The following is a 23,753-nucleotide window of genomic DNA, read 5'->3' as shown; positions in this document are numbered from 1 at the left end:
ACCACCGGCCCGGTCTCGCTGGCCAAGCTCGGGGTGAAGCCCCGAGAGAGCAAACTCCTCCTGCAAAGCAATGCCCGGTGCGCCCATCCCGGCCGGCGCGGTGCGTGGGGGGGTGCACGGCCCCTCCAGCACCACCGGCTGCTCATCCCGGGCCGGGATGGGGGCACACGTACACCCGTGCAAACCCGTGTGCACCCACACACGCACATGCACACCCATGTACGCCCCTGCACACAGCCGGGCTCTGCAGGCCGGCCCCGCGGCGCTCCCGCTCGCACACATGTGCACACAATGTGCGGCGCACATGGCCGCGCCGAGCGTCCCTGCCGGCGGCCCGGGCACCAGCCCCGCTTGTCGCATGCTCCGAGGCGCGGAGAGAGCCGCCTGCCAACGGGGAGACCGAGCCAGCTCGACGGCTCGTGTTCCTCCTCCTGCAGCGGCTTTTTGGCGCTGTAAATTTGGCAAGTTGTTGACAAAAGTGTTTGGATTAAATCAAGTAAGAGGGGCTTCGCGGGCCCTTTGCACCTCCCCGCTCCTTCCCTGCTCTGCAGCCCTCGGGTTTTTATTGCAGCGCTCCCGTCCCGTGTGCACCCGAGCACAGGAAATGGGAGCGTTCCCCCAGCCACGCCGTAACTCCGCAGAGTTTCCCTGCATCCTTCTGCAACTGCGGGTCCACGGGGGGATGCGGGGGAGGGGGCGCATTATCAAAGCAGTCCTGGGAAATCCAACCAGGCTGCGGGAACAGCTCCGCTATCAATAAACGCATTCACTCCCTCAAAGCCATTCCAGTGCAAACAAAATCCCTTCAGGAGGCCGATGGGGAACAAATCACTTCGCGGCCGGCCCCAGCCCACCTGCTCCCGAGCCCAGAGCTCGCCCGCCCCGCCGGGGCGCTGCCCGCCAGGTAAGCGCAGCTCCGGCTGCCCCCGCCGGACGGGCCGCGATGGACACGGCTGCCCTCGGCCCTGCGCCCCCGGGCCAAGCCCTCCGTGGCTCTGGTGGGCCCCGAACCCGGCCGGGGGGAGCCGCGCTGCAGGGGCCGCCCAGAGGGGCGCGGAACGGGAGCGGAGCCCCTCGGGGCGGCAGGAACAGGAGCGGGGCCCCCTCGGGGCGTGGAGCGGGAACCCCTCAGGGCACGGAACGGGAACGGAGCCCCTCGGGGCGGCAGGAACAGGAGCGGGGCCCCTCGGGGCACGGCGGGCAGGGGAGCAGCCCCGCACCCTGCGACACCTGAGCGCCCCGGCGGGGCCCGAGGCCGCAGCATCGCTCCCGGTAGCTTTCTGTACTCCCTAATACCCAAAGAGCCTTTCCAGTAGGAATCCTCGCTGCCCGGGCTGCTGTTCATTCCTCGGGACGCCTGGTGAGGAATTTATAAATTAGGTGTAGCACCAGGTCCGGGGAGGGGGAAGGAATAAGGGGGCTGTTCGTTTCTTTAAGAAGACCAACCTTAGTTTTATGCCTAGTAAATAATATTTTATTGCCTTTGGTTTACTGTGGCATTTCAATTATCCCCTTTAGGAGTCTGCAAACTGCGCAGGTTAAAGGTCATTTCTCAAATCACTAGAATTAGTAAAGAATAGCAGAAAACTGTAAAAGGGGGAGGAGCTGTGCAGTAAAACAAGAAAGATCGCCTGGAATAAACTAATAAAAAGCCCCGAGCTGTTTACCTCTCGCATTTGTATTCCCGAACGATGTTTATCATCGTGTAATTGCACAATGTCATCGGGCACAGGAAAACGCCAAGCCCGGGATGATCCACGCGGGCAGGGCTGAGCGGCAGCTTGGCAGTGGGGAAGCCAACCCCAGATAATTTTCTTTGTCAGGATTCCTATTTGCTGCCTTTGAAAAGAGAACTGAAGAGGGAATTTATAAATCACAGGCAAATTTTCAAGCTATGGCGCATATAAGTGGAAATAAAGGGCAGAAATCCAAACATCCTGCAAGGCTTTAAGAATTTTAATTTCTCCTCACTATTTAAAACAGCTGGGTGAAGCTAGAGAGGGCAGGAGGGAGAAGTATTGACAGTGTTACAGGCATTCATGCTGCCCAAGGTTTTGTTTTCCAGGTTTGTTAGTGATGGAGCTCTGAAGGTAACCAGACAGTTGATCTGTCTGGCTTTACGGCCAACACCGAAGAGTTTTCTGAAGAAAAAAAGTTAAATTCTCAGAGTAATGTCATAAGAAGTGTGACGATATCATTGAATGCTTAAACAGCAGAACCTCAAAAAGAAGCACTAAAGGATTTTAAAGATTTAGGTCTGTTAGAGCTGTGCAATTCTCTGTAGGGCAGAAGTAAATAATTTCTGGACTTTTCAATGTGTTTCTGCCATTTTTCTGCAGGGTAATGCATTTTAACAAAGGAGTGCTCACATCAAAACCTTGCACGCCTGTGTGGTACTGTGTGATTTACATCTTCCCACCTTGGCCAATGGCAGGCTGATCCCCATGAAGAACCCATTTAGGAAACAGAACTTTCAAGGAAAGAAGGTGTTTTCCTGTATGTCTTTTAGCTCATGATGGAATTTGAGTGTATGGTGTGGGAATGATGACACATCTCACACTGAGCCATTGTGAAGGCACAGCCCATGTCCAGCTGCTCTGGTATCATTGCAGTGAATCTGCTTTTTCAGGTGAGGGTCATACCCCAATGCCCATTTGACAGAGCAAAGATGTCACATCACTGTGAACATGTAACCTGCACTCTGCCCACCAGACCATCTGCTCCAGGAATTACTTTATTTTAAGCTCCCAGGGATTTAGATGTAACTGCCTTGAAATCACATATGTACTTTCTCAAGGCCACTTTCTTTCTCAAAAACATGCTGTTGGGTTTTTTTATAGACCACCCCATCATCCAAAAGATGCCTAAACTACAAAAGAAATGCCAAAGATGATAATTTTATGCCAAATCTTGCAGTAAGTGTTATTTTCCTAATCCTCATCCAGTAGAGACAAGAAACAGCATTTGAAACTCTCTTTTTAGACGACAATTCTGTTTTTCTAGCCTGCCTAAATTCTGAACAGACTGTGACAAGTTGAGAGACTAGAAGACAAAGAAAAAAGTATGGTTGTGTGTCCATGTATGGATGTACCCCCACCCTGTTCCTTTCCCATCTCTTAGATCCCAAATTCATGATGTTGAAAGACGCCAGCATATTTGGGAGCAGCAATAAACCACTAGAGAGGAAGAAATAAAAGTCTAGATTAGTGTTCATCTTTACCAGATGAAGACATAATGTAGATGCAGTGAGATGCAAATAAGAGGCAGCAGCAAGAGAGGAAAGTTTACAGGGTAATGAAGTGTGACAAATTCAGGTGAATACACCAATCTCCAAACCTGCAAAGCCTGTAGAAAAAAATATACCGCTTTACATTTAAATTGATGATAACTGTACCAGTTTATTATTACCAGTAATGAACAGCATAGCAAACAGCCCCAATTTGTCTGCATTATCAGCTGGAGAGAGACAGCTGTGGACTAATTTTTCATATGCAAAACTCAGGTGGGTTCTTTCCATTTCCTTCTTTTGAGGTCTTATAAACCCCAGTGCCACTGCAGAAACCACAGCCCAGGTACAAGACGGGTGCTGGGTCATGGAGCAAAATAAAGAGATGAGAAAATAATTAAAAAAAACAAAACAGAAGTAACTAAAAGCTATTGAACAGGATGCCAACGGGATGAACATCTATTGCAGCATGAGGCTCCCCTGCCCTGAGCTCAGCCAGGTGGAAGATGGTCAGAAAATGCCCTCTCCCAAGGGCAGGGAAGGCTGTGTTTGGGTGCCCCACAGCAATGAGTGCTGTTCTGGCAGACTGGTGTCACCTGCAGCACTTGTGCTCTGCCCTGGCCCTGGCACACTGAGCTCAGTGAGCTGAGGGGCAGGTGCTGGTGGCAGTGAAGGTGTTCAAGGAGGACGTGAGTCCCCTGCAGCCAGCAGGACGGAGGAAAGCTGTCTGGACCTCTGGAGTTAGGCTGTGGGAGGGTTCTGACATTTTATAATTTGGTCTCTGGAACAGTAAGGTTGTTGAAGGTAACTATCAAAGGGATAAATCTACACCCCTGGAAGAATGTGCTGTTTTCTCTCCTCTCCTGGCTCTCTCTGGGGCACGTGTCCCTCTGCTCACACCTCGTACCTCTGGCTCTGTGTGTGGGGCTTTATCTCGGTGATACCTCGCCCGTCCACATCTCGGCCATCCCCCTGCTGCCACCATATGTCATTGGAATGTTTCAAGTAGTGAGTCTGGTTTACTTAAAGAATAGTGCTTTTAGAGGAATAATACTTTGCTTTGTTTCCATTAGGACCTTAAAAAAAAACGTTTATGGGAGGAAAAATAAACAATCCCACCACCGCTCCTTAACAACAGAGTACTTACCCTCTCCTAATGCTACCAGTTCCTTCTTTCACCGAGGCCAAAGGCACCTCCCATAAACTCTGGAGGGCTCTTACATGTTTCTTCTGAGTGCCCTGAACATAACTTTGCCCAATACACACACACAAAGGCACACAGAGACTTCATTTTCCAGAGATGACCATGCAGGGAGTTTTGTCACACTGACTCCAGCCCAGGTGTCCTGGTTCCTCCCCAGAGATGGCACATGGAAGGCCATGGCTGCAGAGGGGCCAGCATGGGGGACAGTGGGACAAGGACAGCACAAGGCTCTTTCCCAGAGCCCATCTGCATCCATGGAACAGCCAGTCCTGCTCTCCATGCAGGTCTCTGCCTCGGGGCTGTGCTGCAGATCCAAGTGCAGCTGCAAAGGGCTGGAGGAGCAGCCCAGCAGGAGCTGTAGGGGTGAGCGATCTCACTGGGATCTCTGCTCTTTGAACACACCTGCTTGGGCCTTAGGAGGCAGGACTCCTGCCTTAGGAGGCTTTTAAACCCCATTTTCTGCTGGCATATTTGGTGGTGTTGTGTGATTGCTGTGCTGCACTCATTCTCAGGGTTCTCAGGAGATTGATTTTACTGACAGCAGAGGAGCAGACCATGATCTGGGAAGCAGGAGAAGAGGGGAAAGGGCTCCACAGACTTTCTATAGGCAAGGAGCAGTCTGATACCCACTCCTGACATGGTCACAACCATGTGTCATTGCCTGGGGCCACACCTGCTCCTGAATAGCACTCCTTACCTCTGAGAAGATTAGAAGATTAGGCTGGAGTTTATAATTGTAGCAATATTAGATCCTCAAATTCCTCATAGCTCAAGGAGGAATGTAGGTGGATGTTGTTTGAAGCTCTCACCTGAAATATCTCCAAGGATTTCTTTAGTGTATGTACACACACATGTCATCAGTAAAGTGTGTTTAAGAGTGAGAGAAGGGATCTTGGTTAGCCCCTATATGACACTTATCTTAAAGAGTGCTTAGCTAATTCATCATTTCCTTAGGACTAAAGATATGTCATAACAGCTAAGCCAATGTATATTTGTCCATGACTGCTTAAAGCAGTATCATTCTGAAGATAGCTATTAATCTAGGCACCATGAGCAAAACATCTGATAAAATTAACCCTATCTTTCAAGATCCATAGTAGTCTGTCAATTGACCTTGATTCTTCCAGTTTATTTAGAATATGGCATTATTTAAAAGCCATTTTAAAAGATATTTAAGGTTAAGATTAGTTTTGAGCTGTTCATTTTAAGTATTTGATCAGGTAAACCTTGTGACTTGTTGCCCTGGTGATATTATTGTCTTTATTTTTCATGATCAAGGTACTACTTCAGCTCTACATTATTTTCTTCAATTTAAATAAAAAATGTGAAGACTTTTGAAAATGGCACTGACAGTGTGAATGTTTGCCCACAGTGAAGAACACAAGGATACACTGACAGCAGAGACATGGGACCAGGCAGAGAAATATGAACTAAGATTCTGTACAGAACAGGGGGAAAAGGCACATTGCACTTGGTTCTTCTGCTAAAATCAGTAACTTGGAAATTGGTGTAATATGAACCACTTCTTATTTTCTTCTGCTCTTTAGAGCTTGTAGAGTGCCACCTTTTGAGGTGCAACTTGACAAAATATGTTGATGGTATAATCTTGGAAGAAACAAGGACCACAGTCAGGAAAAGTGCATTGTCCTTCCAAGCAGGACCTGATGATGAGCTGAAGCCTTCACTGCTCTCCAACCTCTCTTGGTCCTGGTGCCCAAGTCCACAGCCTGAGTGTGAGTGACTCCTCTTGTTCTGCTTCTTCACCCGAAGGCAGAGAAACTCCCTCTGCGCAGTTCCTGGAGCAGTCCCATGGGGATGGAAGATGATCTCCTGTCCTTTATAATGCTACAGAACGCTTCAGGATTGCTTGATGTCAGCATTTTCATCAAGCAGCTGCATTTTGCTTCTGGCAGAGCCTGACAGGTGCTCATTACTGCCCAGTGTGATGGGAATTGCCCAGCCCTGCCTTGCTGGCACCTGTCCTGGTGGCAGCATTTCTTCCACCCAGCCAGTAATAACCTGTAATTCAAAGCAGAGTGGTGACTCCATGATATCACTTTCAACAAAGCAGCCAAGCAAAGGAACAGCTACAGGAGCAGCCACTTAATTGCTTGATAATAGTCATTGCACTTCAGTTTATCTAATAGTCTTCATTACAGGTTGCCAATTTTGCATTTTTTCCTTATTTAGTCAGTTGTTTTGCCAATATTTTTATGAAACACTTCCTTCCAGATTGTCTGAGGCATACAGGGGAGCTTACCCAGAGCAGAGGTGGATGTACTGATTGATCCTCTGCTTCTTGTAGTGAACTTCAGAGGAAAATAAAACTTCATTCCTTTCTGTAAAGTTTTATACAGAACATCTATTGCATTCTCATGATGGTGTACTTCTGCCACCTTTTTTTTTGACAATATGGTTATGATGTTACTGTGGAGGCTGCATTATCACAGGTAAGATATTCTGAGATATTTCTATAGAATCTGATAGCATTTCTTCACTACCCCACAGCATCAGCTTGTATCTGTTCAGAAAATATTCCCAAGATTTTCAGCATTTTCTTTGTGTATTTGTATTTTCCTCTGTGTCAAAAAGGTGCCTTGGTTGTAGCCCAGCTAGACTCTGTAAGAGAGTATAGAATATACATTGTAAAAGTCACTTAAATAGTTAAATATGTGTCACAGCAGGGCTTTTTGGGCAGGGCACTCCCCTTCCAAAAGCTGGACTTTATACTTGCCATTTGCACTGCAATGCATATTGACAGTCCTGTCCCTGAGAGCACAGCACTTTTGGGGAAAGCATTCCTTGTCTGAAGCACAATTTGAGCAGTATTTTATTATACTGTGACCCTGTGAGCATACATTCAGGAGGGACTTTTGGGGTTTATTTCAGCTGATTATGGAACACAGAGCAGAATACAGCCAGTGACCTCTGTAAATGATCACATATTTGACTTTTGGATAAGAAGTCATCTAGTCATAAATGATTTATCTAAAAGATTCTATCTGATCTGAGACTAAGCTTCACCCAGCTGCTTTAGGAAAGGAAAGCATGTAACAATTTATAAATTTCACATACTGTAGTACTTTAGAAAATATATTTACGTTCTATATTCTTTACATATATCTGGACTGGATTTTGAAAGCTAACTCAAAGTAAAATCAGATTTTGAAATGTTTGTTACAAAGGCCTTCCTAAAAGTCTGGTATTCATTTTAAGATGATATCCTGTATTTAATAAGAATTGTTAATATTGTCTGTGAAGCATAATTACAAAACTGTACTAAGATGTGGCACTCAAAAGAAATGTCCTTTTCATCTTCATTCCTGCGGTGCAAGTAGGATGTGCATCACATCAAAACTATCTCTTCAATTGCCATTTTGTTTATAATACAGTCTTAGGCAGTGACTTTGAAATGAATATGCAAATAGGAAGAAATTTAGAAAAATAAAAACATCTGATTTTTTAAATTTGTCCCATTCCTCTGGTGCTTGACCTTCCTGGAAGTACTGGGCTATCACACATCAAGGCACCATTCCTTTCATATGAATTATGAAATTCAAATTCAATTCAAATACATTTACTTTATTTTCAGCCTGCAGTTTAGTCTCTGTGTTGGTAAGTAATCTAAATTCTTCTCCCATCTTGCTCTGATGGCAAGGCCAAAGAAACCAGTTGCAGAAAATGCCCCCCTAATGCAATTTCTCTCTGATCCCTCAGAGTTTACCAAGTATGCATGCATCACAATTTGTCTTTGGAATTGCAGATTTGAGAGGGAAAAATAATTGAGCCAGACTAGGTAGGTGAATTCTGAAAAAAACATTTCTAAACAATCAATTTTGATATTTCCTGGTTTGCCTGATTCCTAGGGACACTGATGATAGCTATGTAATACATATCAAGAAAGTTTTAGAAGTTTTTTTTTTTTTTATTTCAGTCTCTGTTGTGCCAGATGCTGATTATTTGATTCTATTCAAATCCCACAGCAATCAAAGGGAGAAGGGTGTTTCACACTGCAGAGGACACATGGGTAATCCAAGCCTGAAGTTTAATTTCAGTGTTTCAGTTCAGCCTGTCTTACCTTGGGTGCCTCCTGCCTCAGGCCAAGCTCTCTGTGCACCTCCAGAGAAGATGGCAAAGCAGCTCAACAATCACAGGGTTCCTTCATGAAGAACTTTTCGACTGCATCTGGAACTTCTGTGTGAGGGAATTTAGAGCTAAAAAATGTGCAAAGCAGCGCAGGAAGTAGAAAAAGCAGTGGAGAAGAGCAGCAATGCATAAACATTTTAACCCAAATCCTTCCCTTTCCCTATGTAGGGAACAGATGTGGACAAGGATTGCTGAGAAGAGGTACCAGTTTGACCACGAGCATTCACATTAACCCAAATGCATTTATAATTGATTTCAGGCTCTAAGTCCTGTAAAAATTTGCTCACATGAGTACTTGTATTCTTCTGTAAGCTATCTGACCAATTATAGCCCCAAATGCCAAGCACTGACATCCCTCACTCACTGGAGAAGGACTCAGAGTAATTCCTCCTGACTTCAGTAGCGTGGGAACAAGGTGCCTCTCCTGCTTCCTGATTTCAAATTGTAATCTGCTTCACAGACACTGCTGAATATAGTAACATTTATAGCAGCTTAGGAAATGGCTCTCTGTATTTTAGCAGAATAACTATATCCAATCTGCTATGCTTCACAGAGAAGGAAGGTTGTATGATATTTCAGTTAATTTAGCTATGAATTGCATTAACTGGTGGTAACCTTGAAGAAAAATTAAAAAAATCTGAAAAACAATCAGGTCTGAGGAAGAGGCTTCCTCTGAAATATTAATTTTCTTTTAACCAAGAAAAAAATTCTTATCATATGAGCTGGACAGGTCTTTTCCTGTAGTTTTCAGACTCTGATGTTTTATTGACCAAACTCCTTGCTTTAGACTTGAGCTCATGTTCTCTGAGGAAGTACAAGTGGTAATTATGCAAGTCTTTCCTTCCCTGTCATGGGCAACATTCACAGGGGAGATTTACAACCTCCAGCTTTCAGATATGCAGGCTGGGTGTTTAACTTCAGAGAGAACAACTCTGACATGGTGAATGGCATCAGAATTGGAACAAATCCTCTAGAAACTACATGGACAGTCCTGGGAGTTAATAATTATGGAGGGGGGGTTGCCTCTTCTTTCTCCTGAAGACTGCTCAGAATTTAATTTGTTTTAGAAAACAGACTCTTAAAAAATGCTTTTTACTCCTCTACTGAATAGCAGACCTACCTTTAGCAATAGCAAAGTAACCAATGGACTGAATGATATTTGTTAAATTGAAACAAATTCAATGAGATAAGTGATCATAATGTTAAGACACCACAAGGAAAGATTGTGTTAAGAGTTGGTAGGAGTTGAGTGCTGGCCCAGATACACAGACAAGACAACTATACACAAAATACACTGTAAATGAACTTCAGTAATGAGATCTAAGATATATTTTCTTATCACAAAGCATTCAAAAATTCAGGCAGTCTGTTCAGCTGACTTACATTTAGCTGGAATTTTGATCTATAGAGGAAACAGTTTGGCCCCATGCTCCTGTAAATGTACACATTTGCTTCAGAAAGAAGAAAATGAGTTACAATCCGAAATTTACTTTTAATCAATGGACTTTCATTTCACTTCAGTAAAGTTTGGATTAGCCCCTTAATGCACACACTTATCATGACTGACAACAGTCCTGCCCTCACACATTTGGTTGATGTTGAGCCTGGAGAAGGTGCAGAGGGCAGGAGAGCTGCACAAGGAACACGCCTGGTCTGCAATGGCTGCATTTTTGTGACCCTTTATGGATTGTAATAAGGATTTTTTATTAAAACAAAACAAAACTGCAAGAGCTTGGGGGCAGATCTGTGTTCTCTTTTGGCCTGTGTTAACCTCTAACCAAAATCTGGCCATTTAAAAAAAAAAAAAAGTACTTCAGCTGTTTTTCTTTATTTTTGGAAGTTCAAAATGAAATATAAAGCCCATAATAAAATGCATATGAGGACATGAATCAATAGACATGAGAACTATGTTAAGAACTATGCAACCATAGAGGTCTTCATTAACAAGGGTGTTCTACTTGTGAAATTCAGAAAATGCTCTTATTCACTTGTTGTTGTTTGTGTCATTATTTATTTCTATGGTAACCAAAACAGTAAAGCAGCAATATTAGACAACAATCAAGAGAAAAAATTCAACTTTATTGCAAAAGGAGACAACTAAGAGCCAAAACAGAGGTGTTTAGATGATGGTGTAATTTGCTATAATAACTGTTTAACCACATATTTGGCAAGCCCTGGATAGCTCACTTATGAGTAATGCATTTGTCCAAATTACATTCAAATAAAAAGCAGTTACCAAGCTCCATTATCATGTGCTCTGCACAGATATTTCCTCCCTATCGATTTTCCCACGGCAAGAAGGCTTCTCACTGAGCCCAGGTTAGCTGTGCATCGGTGCTGATTTCCCTTGTGCTGCCTCTGCCAAGCTGGTGAGGTGCTCTGGAGCCACATATCATCGGTGCAGGGCTATCTGGAGCTATCTGACTTCCTTGAGCAGCCTCCCACTCACCTCTTCCCCGTCTGCTCCATCTGGAGGGAGCTTGGCTGTTCTCCTCCAGCCCCAGCTCCCCGAGTGCACGGCAGCTGCAGCTGCCAGAACATCTGCTGTCTCCTGGCCTTGCTGGGGTGAGCACCAAAAGCACAGCCCTTTGGAAGCTGGACACTGGCCTCCATTTCAAACTGCATGAGTTCAAAGTTCTCCTGCTAGTCCTGAGACTCAGAGCTTCGTGGGAATAGACAACTGTCTGTAACAGACTCCAGTGCACGGTTCAAAGGGATACAAGACATTGTCTCTAGGATGCACTGGCATTGTGCCTGCTCTTCCCCTGCATCTGTGGAGATTTGGGGTTGGAACTGTCTCATTCTGAAGAAAGAGTCACTTTCGAGAGCAAAGAGTGGAAGGAATGCAAACCCAAACAAATAATTAGTCCTTGATTCTGCAACTGCATCCATCAAGGGTGGGCTTCTAGTGCACCAGTGCCTGCAGCCTCATGCAAAAGCTAAAACAATGTGCCCTGGGCAATTCCTTATGAAGGCAGAGGTTGCCTCTTGTTTGAAAAGGTGCATTTGAAAAAGAGATATCTTATTTGGAAACTTATGAGCCTGAAATAACATCACAGAAATCTCACAGGAGGAAAGTCTGCACAGCAGCCCCTCATCAGCTGTACTTTTCATCTGTCAGGGTCAAATCATGCCCTGGCGACGTGCAGAGCTCCCACTGGCTTCATAATGGGAAATGCATTACTTATTTAGAGCTCACTTGGCTTTATTTAGAATGATTTAATACTTTGGTTATTAAAAGTTTCATGGTTTGGACAGGGAATATCAACAGGTGACACGCCCTGCTTTGCCATTCTGTTTTGTACTTCCTGACAGGTTTCTGCACAGGGCAGACCCAGAGTGTGCTGGTGAGTGAGGCTCTTCCAGGAACAAATCCTGGACCTTGAGCACAGTGTGAACAACCTGAGATTCAGTGGGAGTTCAGCTTTGTCCAACTCGTGCTGGGATGGAGCTTTTGGGACTCTCAAAATGTGTCTTAACTGAGATGTTGGCTTGAAATGCAAGCCCTGAGCATCCCCCACTGCTTATACTTCAGCTTGCTCAAACCTGGGGCTACTCTGGCTCAAGTGAACAAACAGCCTTTCTGAGGAGGAAACCTCAAGCTGAGAAAAGCCTGATCCTTAATCAGGCTCTCTCGGAGCTGGACAAGCTCTTGACTGTATGAACTCAAACTTCAACATTAGTGTGGATGTTCCTGCACCCAGAGTTGCCCTCTGGGGAGCTCCCCACCTCTGCAGCACCCACAGACACAAACATGCTGGTCCTGCCCCTCCCCTGGGGCCCTCACAGCTGCTTTTTACAGAGCAAAGATCCTTACAGAAAACCATCTTACAGCAAATAGGCTGTAAGGGCCTTTGACAGTTTCCCCAAAGCCACTGTGGTCCCCTCCAGCTCCTCAGTAACACACATTGGCATGTGCTGTCCCTGTCACCAGGTGGGAAAGCAGGAGCTGCCTTTAAAGTGATCAATATTGAAAACAGAATCAAAAATAGGTCTCCAATGGGATGGGCAGCCTCCTGATACACCAGCAGAACACAGAACAGGCTGCACCAAATCATTTATCAGGTCTGGAAAGAAGATAGAAGCTACTGCTAATCAATTTGTACCATTGCAGCTCAAAGCTAAGTAGGCATAAATAGAATACACAATAAATGTATATTTAGCTGTAGTTAAAAGTGAAACTTAATATCCTATATTAGTGCATAGTACTCTCTTATGAAAGAAAACTAATTTATAGGTAAAGAAACAGAGCCTAAAACTAAGAGTCTGTGTGGTTTAAATAAGCTAAGTAAAATGCATACTTACTTACCTTTTATTCTCCTGCTGTGTGTGCCCTGAGCTGGTCCAGGGACTTCTATGAGGTAAGAAATTCCTGGTCAACAAAAGTTCCTTTTCTAAAAAAAGTGAACATAATGGAAACGGGGAACCACTTACCAGGCAGCTGAAAAAGGAGCTGACTGTGCAGAGAATTTCACACCTTATGGCTTTTGGTCAGTAAAGCACATAAACAAAATGTAATTTTCTATGCAATTACACAGGGTCACACAAGAATATTATGTTTTAGAAACCCACTCAAAAGCATATTGCTCTGTAAGTGCCCCATCCAGAAAATGGTTCCTCACTTTAGTAAAGTTGCATGTAAGCATTTCTGGGAGTGGGGCCTATGAGACATTTTCCTTTTTATGCTTTCTTAAACAGTTTATGTGATAGTAACAACAGGAAGATAAATTACTTTGAATGGTAGCAATTAGAGAAATAAGGAGTGTGATAGATTTACCATGTGGAAAACATCTTTCACACATTTTCCTACAGTCATTAAACCTGCTTTTAATGACACAACACTGATTTCAGAAAGAAACAAAGTTTATTTGATGAAAATAAACAAGCTGATCAACACTAAATACTTCCCATACACATGATAACAATGTTATGAACTCTAAATACCTTGGTACTTTACACTTCTACAAGACATTAAATTACAATGACTGTCTAATACATGCCCACTGGTAATTTCTAGGAATTCCTTAGTTTCATATCAATGTCCTTAACCATATATCAATATCACAATCCAGAACATGCCACTCACTTGAAAAAATTATTACAAGAAGCACTATCAAATGAGGATCTAAGGTAAATAGGGGATACTGACCCATTGCTGCAGAACATCACATTCAAACGTCACCCTACACACACAAAAGAAACATTGCGGATATAGTTTGTGTCAACACATCTGAGGTCTTTTCATAAACACTGTTTAAAAAGGAAATTGAAACCCACTTTCAAATGAAAGTCAATGTGCAGGTACGTGCATACTGGATACACAAAATTCATTAAATACAAAATTCATACTGTACATTTAAATGAAAGAAAGAATGTGCAGTACAAGACTGATCTCACATTAAAATAATAACCATTATCTTAAATGTTAAGCAAAAGTTAGTTTGCTTCATTACACTCAGAGGAGGGGGGGGAAAAAAATCTACCAAACATTGCTCAAATAAAATATTTCCCAACATCACAGTGTTTATTGTAAACCCCGAGATTCTATTTTAGGATATGAAAAGATTTTCTCCAAACATTATAGAATATCACATGAAATGAAAAGAAGGAGGAAAAAAAACAAAACAAAAACAAAGCAATAAGAAAAAAAATCAATGTTAGACAAAATTTTCCTCTTTAGGGGCTAATTTTCAGGCCCTGATAAAAGTTTAGATCAATACTCATACCAACATGAGTGGAGCAAAAATGCCCCTAAAATAATATCTGTGACAAAATTGGCACATACATATAAATATCTAACTATACAGCTTTGTATCTGTGACCCTATTTCCCCCCTAGTTTATATCCTACTTCAAGTATTCGGTTGCAGAGTTAAGGTAAAGACCTGATTGTAAGAGACACAGACGATTGTCCCCTACTGCGACAACAAATCTGTCATCAGAAACCTGTTTTGTTGTCTGAGTTTCCAAGTGCAACATTTGTCATATGTGCTAAATATACTCCCAAAAGCTTTGCTGTTTCAAAAACAAAGATCTAAAATGCCGTTGATAGTTAAAGGACAAACTGTTTAAACATGAATGAAATTGGGATTATCTACGCTATGCTAATTCTATACATTTTATTCTACTTACTGAAGACAGTCACATCCAGCAGGACTCCTGCTCAAATAAATTGCTCCTTGATTGCACCGAGAATCATGGTACAAATAAATAAAATATCATTTCTAGACAATAATTTTAAGGGGATTACTATGTATGGCTCATGTAGGATGTTTAGGGTTAATCGCACCACAGGTTCAAAAAATAATTTTTCTAAATTCAGTGCAAGACTTCAGGAGTATCCATTTAGATTTCTTTTTTTTTCTTTTTTTTTCTTTTTTTTTTTTTAACAGCAGCAAAGAAAAACTACTAAGGATTAAGGCCACCCATGCTTAAATTTATTGTTTGTCCTTTAAAAATGCAGATATTCTATTTCCACTGCCATCAGCATGGAAGCATTTCTTCCATGGACAAAAAGATGCCTCAACAAAACAGCCAAACATTTGCACATGTTTGCCAGACTGACTGAAAATGTTTGTGGAGTCAGAAGGAACCTCTCCTTGAGAAGAGAGAGATCTGACTGTCAGTTAAGAGTTTCTCACTGAATGGAACGACTTCACATTTTTATTTTTCCTTGCATGTGCTTTGAATTTATTTTACTAGACACATTTTGTTGACACAAACAGCCTTCAAGTGCTGTTTGTTCATTGGTATTTTCTTTAACATTTAAGATTCATTGGGGTCTGTGTTGGAGACTGTTTTTCAATGCAGAGAACAATAACAAACAGTTCCACATTTACAGGAGACCTAGTGCATATACTGTATTCACAGCAATCTTATCTTTATTTTTGTTTTTGTTTGTTTCTTTAAGAGTCCCAGCTTTTATTGTTGAAAACATGTATGCATTTGGATGGTAAGAGGTTGATACATCCTTGTGTACATGTCCATATATACACACACACATTTATTTATATACACCTCAAGCTTTTACCATCCAGGAATAGATACATCTTGTATATAATCATAAATTTATGTTCAAATTAGATGTCCTATGCATTGTCAGAGACACACACCATATTTTCATAAAACTAAGCTTTGTCATCAGTTATTAGTACCAAAAATTGATTTCATTTCCAACCTGGCCCAGAGCTTAATACCGGTTATAGTATCAATATTTGGTTTTGGTTTGTTTTTAATTTATATTATTTTATCAGTAGAGAAAAGAAAACAGAGGAGGGTAAAGGCTTGTTTTTATTTTTTGGAAAAGCCTGTATCTAACTGGGGGTAAAGTTAATGCCAACACCCTTATATAGCATTTTACTAATACCTCTTTGATAATCTAGTGCAATAGAAGTGATACTTTAGAATAGACTAGGTAAAATCAGCAAATGCAGATGCCACGTCTAGGGAATCTGAATTACCTATTAAAATCAATATTAATTTACCAAAAATTTGCTAAATAACCTGTTTAACTGAACTTCATGAAACAACTATATTCTGAACAGATGGTTTCTTTGTAAAAACAGATTAACTCACAAGACCCATTAAAGACAGAAATGAAGCTGTTATAATTTCTGCTTGAGTCTCCTTCATTACTTTCCAAAGTATCTAATTTCACAATAGACTACAAGAAATAATGGAGAAAATGCTAATTAATGCAGCATTTCATTAGATATCAACCATAGCATTCATTTTCTGCATCTGTGATCTTCTCCAGGATATCATGGTCATGTTTGGAGATCCAATGCAATAGATTATCATTGTTACCTTCCAGTGCCACAGTTTTTTCTTCCTTTTTCTCTAGTTCCTCTGACAACTGTAACAAGGGGGAAAAAAATCCAATTAACAACATGACTGAAGCATCCAGAGCATCTTAGTTCTCATCTAATCAAGATTCTCATACATATAAGTGGAGATAATGCTTTTCTAGGGGCTGAGGATTAAGTAAGGCATTTAAATTCAATTTGAACCCAATTATGTTCATAGGCTGGCAATTAGTTTTATTGCTAATTTGTATGACACGACTCTCTCTACATGGGAAATATTCTAAATTCCTAAGATGTCAAATTCTGTTGTGCTTGTGATTCCGTAAACAGTGAGTTTTATGATCTTGTCTATAAGCACAGTAGCTTTGAAAGGGAAATGCTATTAATTAAATTAAATATTTTTCTGTGGGAACCAAGGGAATCATGGGTTTATTTCCACACAGTTCTGTGGCAGGTGGGAATGTGCAGCACCTCTGCCAGCCCTCCAAAATTGAAGCACCATTTTCCTGTCATATTTTAAGCCCTTTGATCTCACTTTAATTTGCAGAACAGTGGAGAAAGGTTTTATGGTGTCCATAAGAAGCTCAGATTTGCAGAAGTTAGAACACACAGCAATGTGTTAGGAGGTTTTCAGCCACACAGCCACAATCACAGGTGCTCTGCCTGGCTGGGCTGGCACTGCTGAAAGCCAGGGGGCTGCAGGAGGGAGCTGGTGTCAGCACAGCTCAGCCAGTGGGAACAATCTTCTTGCCTTCCACCAGCTTTCGATGGGACTCTGTCTCATTGGGACTACAGAGAGGCACAGGGATTTATTTCTGTTGTTACTTTAGCTGTGCTGCAAGCAAACAGCAGGGTATGCTTGAACAGAGAGCAGTGAATTGTCTCATTCACATTATCTGTATATCAGTTGAGTGGGAGGATTCAAATGATTCCTTTAGAGGGCAATTGTTAATTTATTCACTGATTTTTTTTCTAGAAAATTTGAAATGCATTATGTATGGGATTCTCCATTATTGCCCTTCCATTTATGTAACCTTAAAAGTTTCCAAAACATCCCATTTTATGAAAGAGAAATTGCCATACAATGCTTAGGGTTTTGTATACAGCTGAAAAGTTGGGTTTTTTCAAATAGAGCTACTTGACTAAAATTCTCCTTAATAATTTCAGAATCTAATATTTATCAGATAAATTATTCTGTGAGTAAAGTGAAACACTGTTTACAGAATAAATTGTCATATTATTTTAAATCCCTATTTTCAACTTCCCATCTTGCTGGAAAGCACACATAACAGCTTAAGTCTTACAAATGTAGATGAATTTTACTTTTGCAGTGAGCAGTTGGTACAATTCTTCTGGTCAGAACACTCAGGGACTAATCCAAAGCCCACTGAAATATGGAAAGGTTCCCACCGATTTTAACAAGTTTTGGATCTGGCCCTTGAACAGTCTAAAAATGACTTCTGCAGAGCTGGAAAGCCAGGGAGTTCCTAAAGTAGATCATGTTACTAGTTCTGGCACATAAAATCGTTGCAAACTTCTTATGAAAACTGTAAGTGAGCGCATGCATTACGTTGGTGAACTGTGCATAGCTCCCATTCTTTTGTGTGCTGAGAATTTCTTAATCATCATTCACAGAGATACTGGGGCAGAGGAAGCACACCTATAAATTAATGAGGAGAGCACATTCCAGAAACTGCAGCACAATAATGCCTAGGTTTTTAAACTAAAATGTAATCACAGCAAATCTTCAATGTAGTTGCTATTTTCCAAGCTGAAATTCCTCTGCAATTAACACTTTTATGCTTGGAAAAAATAAGAACCCAGAATAAAGTGTCCAGTCTAAGGAACAGCAGCAAAGCACAAAATGCAGTCCCTCTCCAGCCTTCTCCTCAGATTTTCATTGGGGTTTTACTACAAAATGAAAGCCCACAAATAAACCTACCCACTTAATCAACCCACCCATTCATCAGGAAACCATATATGTATTGGAAGTGTAACAAAAACTTGTTGGCCATAGGTAGGAAATGCAAAGTATTTCTCAAGTAAGTCAAATAAATATATAAAAGGATATTGCTGTCAAATACCAACTGAGGTTGAGTAAATTAAATTTATATTTGTTTCTTCAATGCTGCACTTGGTAAAAGTCACTGAACCTCTAAAACAGAAATAAAGTTTGGTAACATGCATTGGGCAATTGCATGCAATTCAGCAGTGCTCCAGCTGAAATTAATGTCTTATGAGTTTGGCACCTCTGTCAGTCCATTAGATACCAGTCAATGAAAACAGCAGAAGGATGTGAAGATATAAAAGTGCAGTAGCCCACAAATATTTGTTCAGATTGTTTTTCCTTTGGATAAAGACACCTGCCTGATTAGTACTTTTTACCTCCAATCCTTTCCTCTCAGCAGTGATTTGCAGAAACAAGCTGGAGAGGGTGGGTAAACACAAAGGGGTTAAAGGGGAAACTGTTTAATAACAGTAGTAAAATGCAGGCTATTTTTGACATCTGGGTTAATGTCCATTATGCTCCATATGCTTTCCAAATGTTTGCAACAAGCACCCAGATACAAAAACAGATACCCATTCACATAGGCTTAAATTGCCCTCTCCTAACCTGTTACACATGGTACCTACATAAAAGGCCAACAACTGATATGGTAATTAGTGAGTAAGAAAGAAAGGGAGTAGACACTTTATTGCAGGGAACTGGTATCTGACCAAATGTTAGTAGGGAAGGATATCATTAATGAAAACCTGTGAGGGCTATTTCTGTTCCCTAATCTACAACAAGGCCTCTGCACTATAATGTGACATCCTTGAAAAAGCTGTCAGGATGAATTCCTCAGTTTCCTTCTCCAGACTCATTCATCATTACTGCAATCAGAGCACCAACAAATGATGGGAAATTATTTCATTTTCTGGAAACAAGTAACTAGGCTGGAATAAGGCTATAACTCATCAAGTCTTCTCAAGTGATGTTCTGGAATTTGCCTATGCCTCTTGCAACAACATCATGTAAATTATAGGAGGGAAGAAAAAAAAAAGCATTCTCAATTTTTACCTTTGTGTAAAACCATGAAAAGAATGACTCTATTAACTAAGAAAAAGCCCTGACACTCTAAATTCTGCCCCTGCTGCCAGTCTATTGTGGAACTAAGGAAAAAGTCATATCATTTTTCTGTGCTTAATTTGCTCTTTGCTACAGCAAGCATAACATCAGGCTCCTCACAGGAATTTGCAAGGCTTAATGTTTGTAATGTGCCTAAAAAGTCTTGGATGAGTGCTAAGTATTATTATTTTTCAGTTCCTGCATTTGATTAAAACTGAAATAACACAGTAAAAATTAAATTAATATATTAAGTTACAAGTAAAGAGCAAGCATGTGGTTTGTGGAGCTACTTGTAACACTTTTAATACGAACATGTATTACAGAGTAGGTGATTCCCAAGGTCTGTACTGACATGTACCATGTGGGCATAACTTAACAACTGAAAAACCCCCCAGAAGTTTGATTCAGCCAAAAATCTGTTCGTGGCTTCTGTGTGAGCTCAGAGCTGGGGCCAGGGGGAGCCCTGTGGGCTGTTTCCCCTGCCCCTGAAGTGCAGTTGCAAACACGATCACAGCCCAGATATTTGCAACTCAGCACAAGCAGCAAAATTGGGTAGCACAGATCTGCTGCAGGGCTCCCACTGCAGAGGTCCCTTAACACAGGATGTGACAATGGCACGACATGTGCTGTTTGAACCTCCCTGTCATCACAGCCCAACAATAAATGCTGGCTTTGCTACTTCCTCCTGGCCTAACTCTTGAGGAAAGAAAGAAAACCCACCTCTCACTCTCTAAAGAATACAGTAACCTGTTAAAGCCTGTTATATCGACATGGAAATCTCTAGTGAGGAGGGCCAAGAAGAAAAATAATTAAGGCATAAATTTGTATCCAACCTACGTAGAAAATTTTCAATGCTGAGATGCCAAAGACACCTAAGACACTTGTTGAGCAGAGTGAAAAGGTAAAATCTAGTTTAAATTTATAGCATTCCTTCAGTGTCCCTCTAGGAGTTTGGCTTTTTGCCAGTGTTCCTTGTTAAAAATTTGTTAAACGTGTTTGGCATTAATGCAAACACAAAGTGCTCATTTGTTACAAATTCTATTGGAATGCATTCATTTAAGGCAATGAAGTAGTTACCAGAAAAGAAAAAATGTTCATTAAGTACATTTTAAAAATACAATGATGTATGCGGTGCATAACTATGGCGCCCCAGTGGCTGTATAAATATCTGACAGAATAACCACAAGTTGTGTTTGGTTTGAAATTGGAATCTCTTAAACAGAACCGATAGAACAAAAACTGGTTTTGTTTGTTGTCAAAACTGATGTTAGTCTTTCTTGTTTAGATCTGGTTATAATAACCAAGTTTTGCCATACAATGTTTTTTTGCATCTCAAATCAATAAAGCCCACGGGTTAAAGCAATGCTCAAGGAAGTTTCTTGATTCTAAAGGTAAGTGCAGCACTGCACATTATCTGGAGAACACTGGACACAGAAAGTAAACACCCTGCTTGGGGGGAGAACAAATTTTAGTCATTCTTAAAAACTCCACTTGAGGAAATGTTACCTGGGAGATCTGCAGCTGTCTGACAACATTCAGGTTCACCTCAGCAAAAGGTGCTCTACTCCTTTCAGAAAATGAAGAGCTCAGACTTAGTTAACAATATCCCAATACCAAATCCCTCTTTTATAATAATGTGAGATATCCATGGTAATGATAACTCTTGATATTGAATAAGCAACTCTGAGGTCTTTTTCTTAGATGTTAGAAAATATCTTAGCTACACTGTAAAACTAAAACCATTCTTCTCTTTAGTTTTTCAATGATTTATAGCTACTTACAAAAAAGTTTAAAAATGATAAATACGTAAGTAAAACATATTTAAAAGAAAGATCCAGAAACTGTGTGATTTAATTAAATATTGAAAGATTCACAAAAAACCACCAGCATAAAAAGTTATTTATAAAGACAGAATTAACTTTGCTTCAATTCTGGCAAAGAAATTATTTATCCCATTTGTTGCTATTTATGTTTTAAATTCATTACACAGTAAACTTCAGAAGGATCTGCAGCTGGTGGTAGAATCACTGCACGAATGTGATGAACTTTCCATATTGCTATAATGCCAGAATTGTTAATCTTAGTTAGGGATAAAAGCAGATACCATTGGGATGAATAAAATCAAATGGATTCAAGCCCTCTAGACAGTAAGAGTCCTTGAAAACTACTGTACAATTATATCATAAAATTAGATGAAGTTTATGAACCTTGAGACTATTTGGACAAGGATGCCTTCTCTACTGGGAATGTTTATAAATCAATATTAGACAAGTGCTATATGAGTTAAAAGACAGCTAGTTCTTAGAACCTTTTTCTTTTCATAAAACAAGTCCAGTCCAAATCAAAACTCTTCAGAAATATGAGAAAACTCAATACATATCCTTCAATCTGTCACTTGGACACTGAATTAAAAAGGGGGAGTGTTAAGGATGGCTTCAGAGCAGGGCTTTTCAATGGGCTGAGCTGGAGTGAAGATGATGGAAGAGTTTCCATCGACTCCAGGAGCCCCGCAGCCGCCCGGGGAGGCGGCCGGGATTCAGCAGCGCGGGGCACCGGGCGCTTTGTCAAGACGTTTATGACTTCCTAAAGATAGAGCACATTGAGATCATTGTTACTTTTTGTTGTTGTTGTTATTTAAATCGAATTGACAAGAAAAGAAGAATTCTTGGGTTTAAATGCCTCTAACAGCGACGCTCCCATCGTGCTCCTGAAAGCGATCGATAGCAGGGATCACTCCACGAAATTGGAAGGTACCTTTTCCATCCTGGCTGATGTGGAATGCCATTTATTCTCCCGCGCGGGATTAATTAGGGGCCTTTCTTTGGGTGTTTTTTGAAGATCAAGGTTTCTCGCTCGGTGCTGCCTAATAACACGGTGTGCCTGCCCGCCACCTGGCCCGGCGCGGCTCGCCCGGCTCCGGCGGCGGCACCGCCTCGGGCCACGGCAAGTGCGGGCAGGAAACGCCGCCACGGCCGCGCTTAACCCGCGCTCTGCCGGCCCGGAGCCGGCCCTGCCACCGAGCAGCGACAGTGGTGCCGCCCAGAGCGGGGTCACTGCCCCGGCGGGGGGACAGAGCGGCCCCGGGGCCGCGCCCCGCTCGGGGCCGCGCTCGGAGCGCGCTCCGCGGCCAACCCGCGCAGCGCCGGCAGCCCCGAGCGCGCACGGCGCCCGCGCCTGGGGCCGGGGAAAAGAAGTGGTTAAACAAACGCTGTGTCAAGCCCCCAATCTAATAAGTCATCTTATTAGGAAGTTGTGATGCCCTGTTTGCCCTCGCCTGTGGCTTGTCTGCTCCACTGAAAGGTCTCCTGCTGGGACCTTTGTGGCATTATACGAGGTAGAGAGGGCTGCTGCAATATATGAGCCTTGGTTTGGAGCAGCCAAAACAGCAGGAGAACTAAGCTGCAAAGAATTAAACATGTAACAACTTTGTAAAAGCACAGACACTGATTGAGGTTGGCCCTTTTGCTGTTGACACATTCTGGCCCCTGTAGGTTGTGGTCACTAAGCCCATTAGAGCTGCAGTGTGGCAACATCTAGTTCAGCAAGTTCAATGTGTTTCTGGTTTATTTCTAAATACTGGATGCAAGCTGGCAGCGATAGGAGAGTGGAATATGGCACCAGAAATATGTCATAAACACAGTCGTCATTGTCAGGGATGTGAAATTACTTTTCAAACTATTTATTTTTGGCAGATGGAGGGCGGGTGTATTTTTGCACTTTGTTAACTGAAATTTAATTGCAACTTGCTGCATGTTTTGTTTAATCAAGGGGAAAAAAAAGAGACAGGAAACCTCAAGATACTGTTTTCTCTTAAAAGAGAAATTTTCTCTTACTGTTTTCTCTTAAAAGAGAAAATTTTCACTGGAGAGAGAAATCTTTGTTGCTAGATATTCACTGCAAAATAAAACCAGAAAAAAACAAGCCCAATAAAATCTCAGCTGGGTTAAGTTTCACTTATGAGCATCCACTTATTTAAAAACGACTCCCCACTGTACTTTCTTTCCCATTTCTTTAAGATAAAATACACATTTTACTCAGATTTTAAAAAACTGGGTTGTGAAATAGACAAAAAAGATTAATTAAATTAATGAACGGAGGTATTACAGACCTAATGAGGGGTAGATTTAAGTTCTAAACCCTAATATACAGAATAGAATGCACCTTCCCATCTCCTTGTGGACCACACTTTTTCAGGGAACAATGCAAGGTTTCTGTTGCACATTGATGAGGATGCTCATGGTCCCTCAGCTCTGAGGGCTCTGTT

General features: G+C 41.8%; 1 protein-coding gene across 1 annotated transcript in view; it reads right to left on the bottom strand.

The window, feature by feature from the left end:
* Window positions 1–13,438: 13,438 nt before the first annotated feature.
* ERC2 (ELKS/RAB6-interacting/CAST family member 2) overlaps window positions 13,439–23,753 on the bottom strand; it is a 406,178-nt gene continuing 395,863 nt past the window's right edge. The window contains exon 16 of the mRNA XM_064723900.1: window positions 13,439–16,430. Coding sequence (XP_064579970.1) covers window positions 16,290–16,430 — 141 coding nt within the window. The 3' untranslated portion in view covers window positions 13,439–16,289. The remainder of the gene's footprint in view (window positions 16,431–23,753) is intronic.

The sequence above is a fragment of the Zonotrichia leucophrys genome, chromosome 12 (assembly GCF_028769735.1).
Source record: "Zonotrichia leucophrys gambelii isolate GWCS_2022_RI chromosome 12, RI_Zleu_2.0, whole genome shotgun sequence".
In the NCBI taxonomy this organism is placed as follows: domain Eukaryota; kingdom Metazoa; phylum Chordata; class Aves; order Passeriformes; family Passerellidae; genus Zonotrichia; species Zonotrichia leucophrys.
Note: the sequence above shows the minus strand (reverse complement) of the source record. Positions and strands in the feature narration are given on the sequence as shown.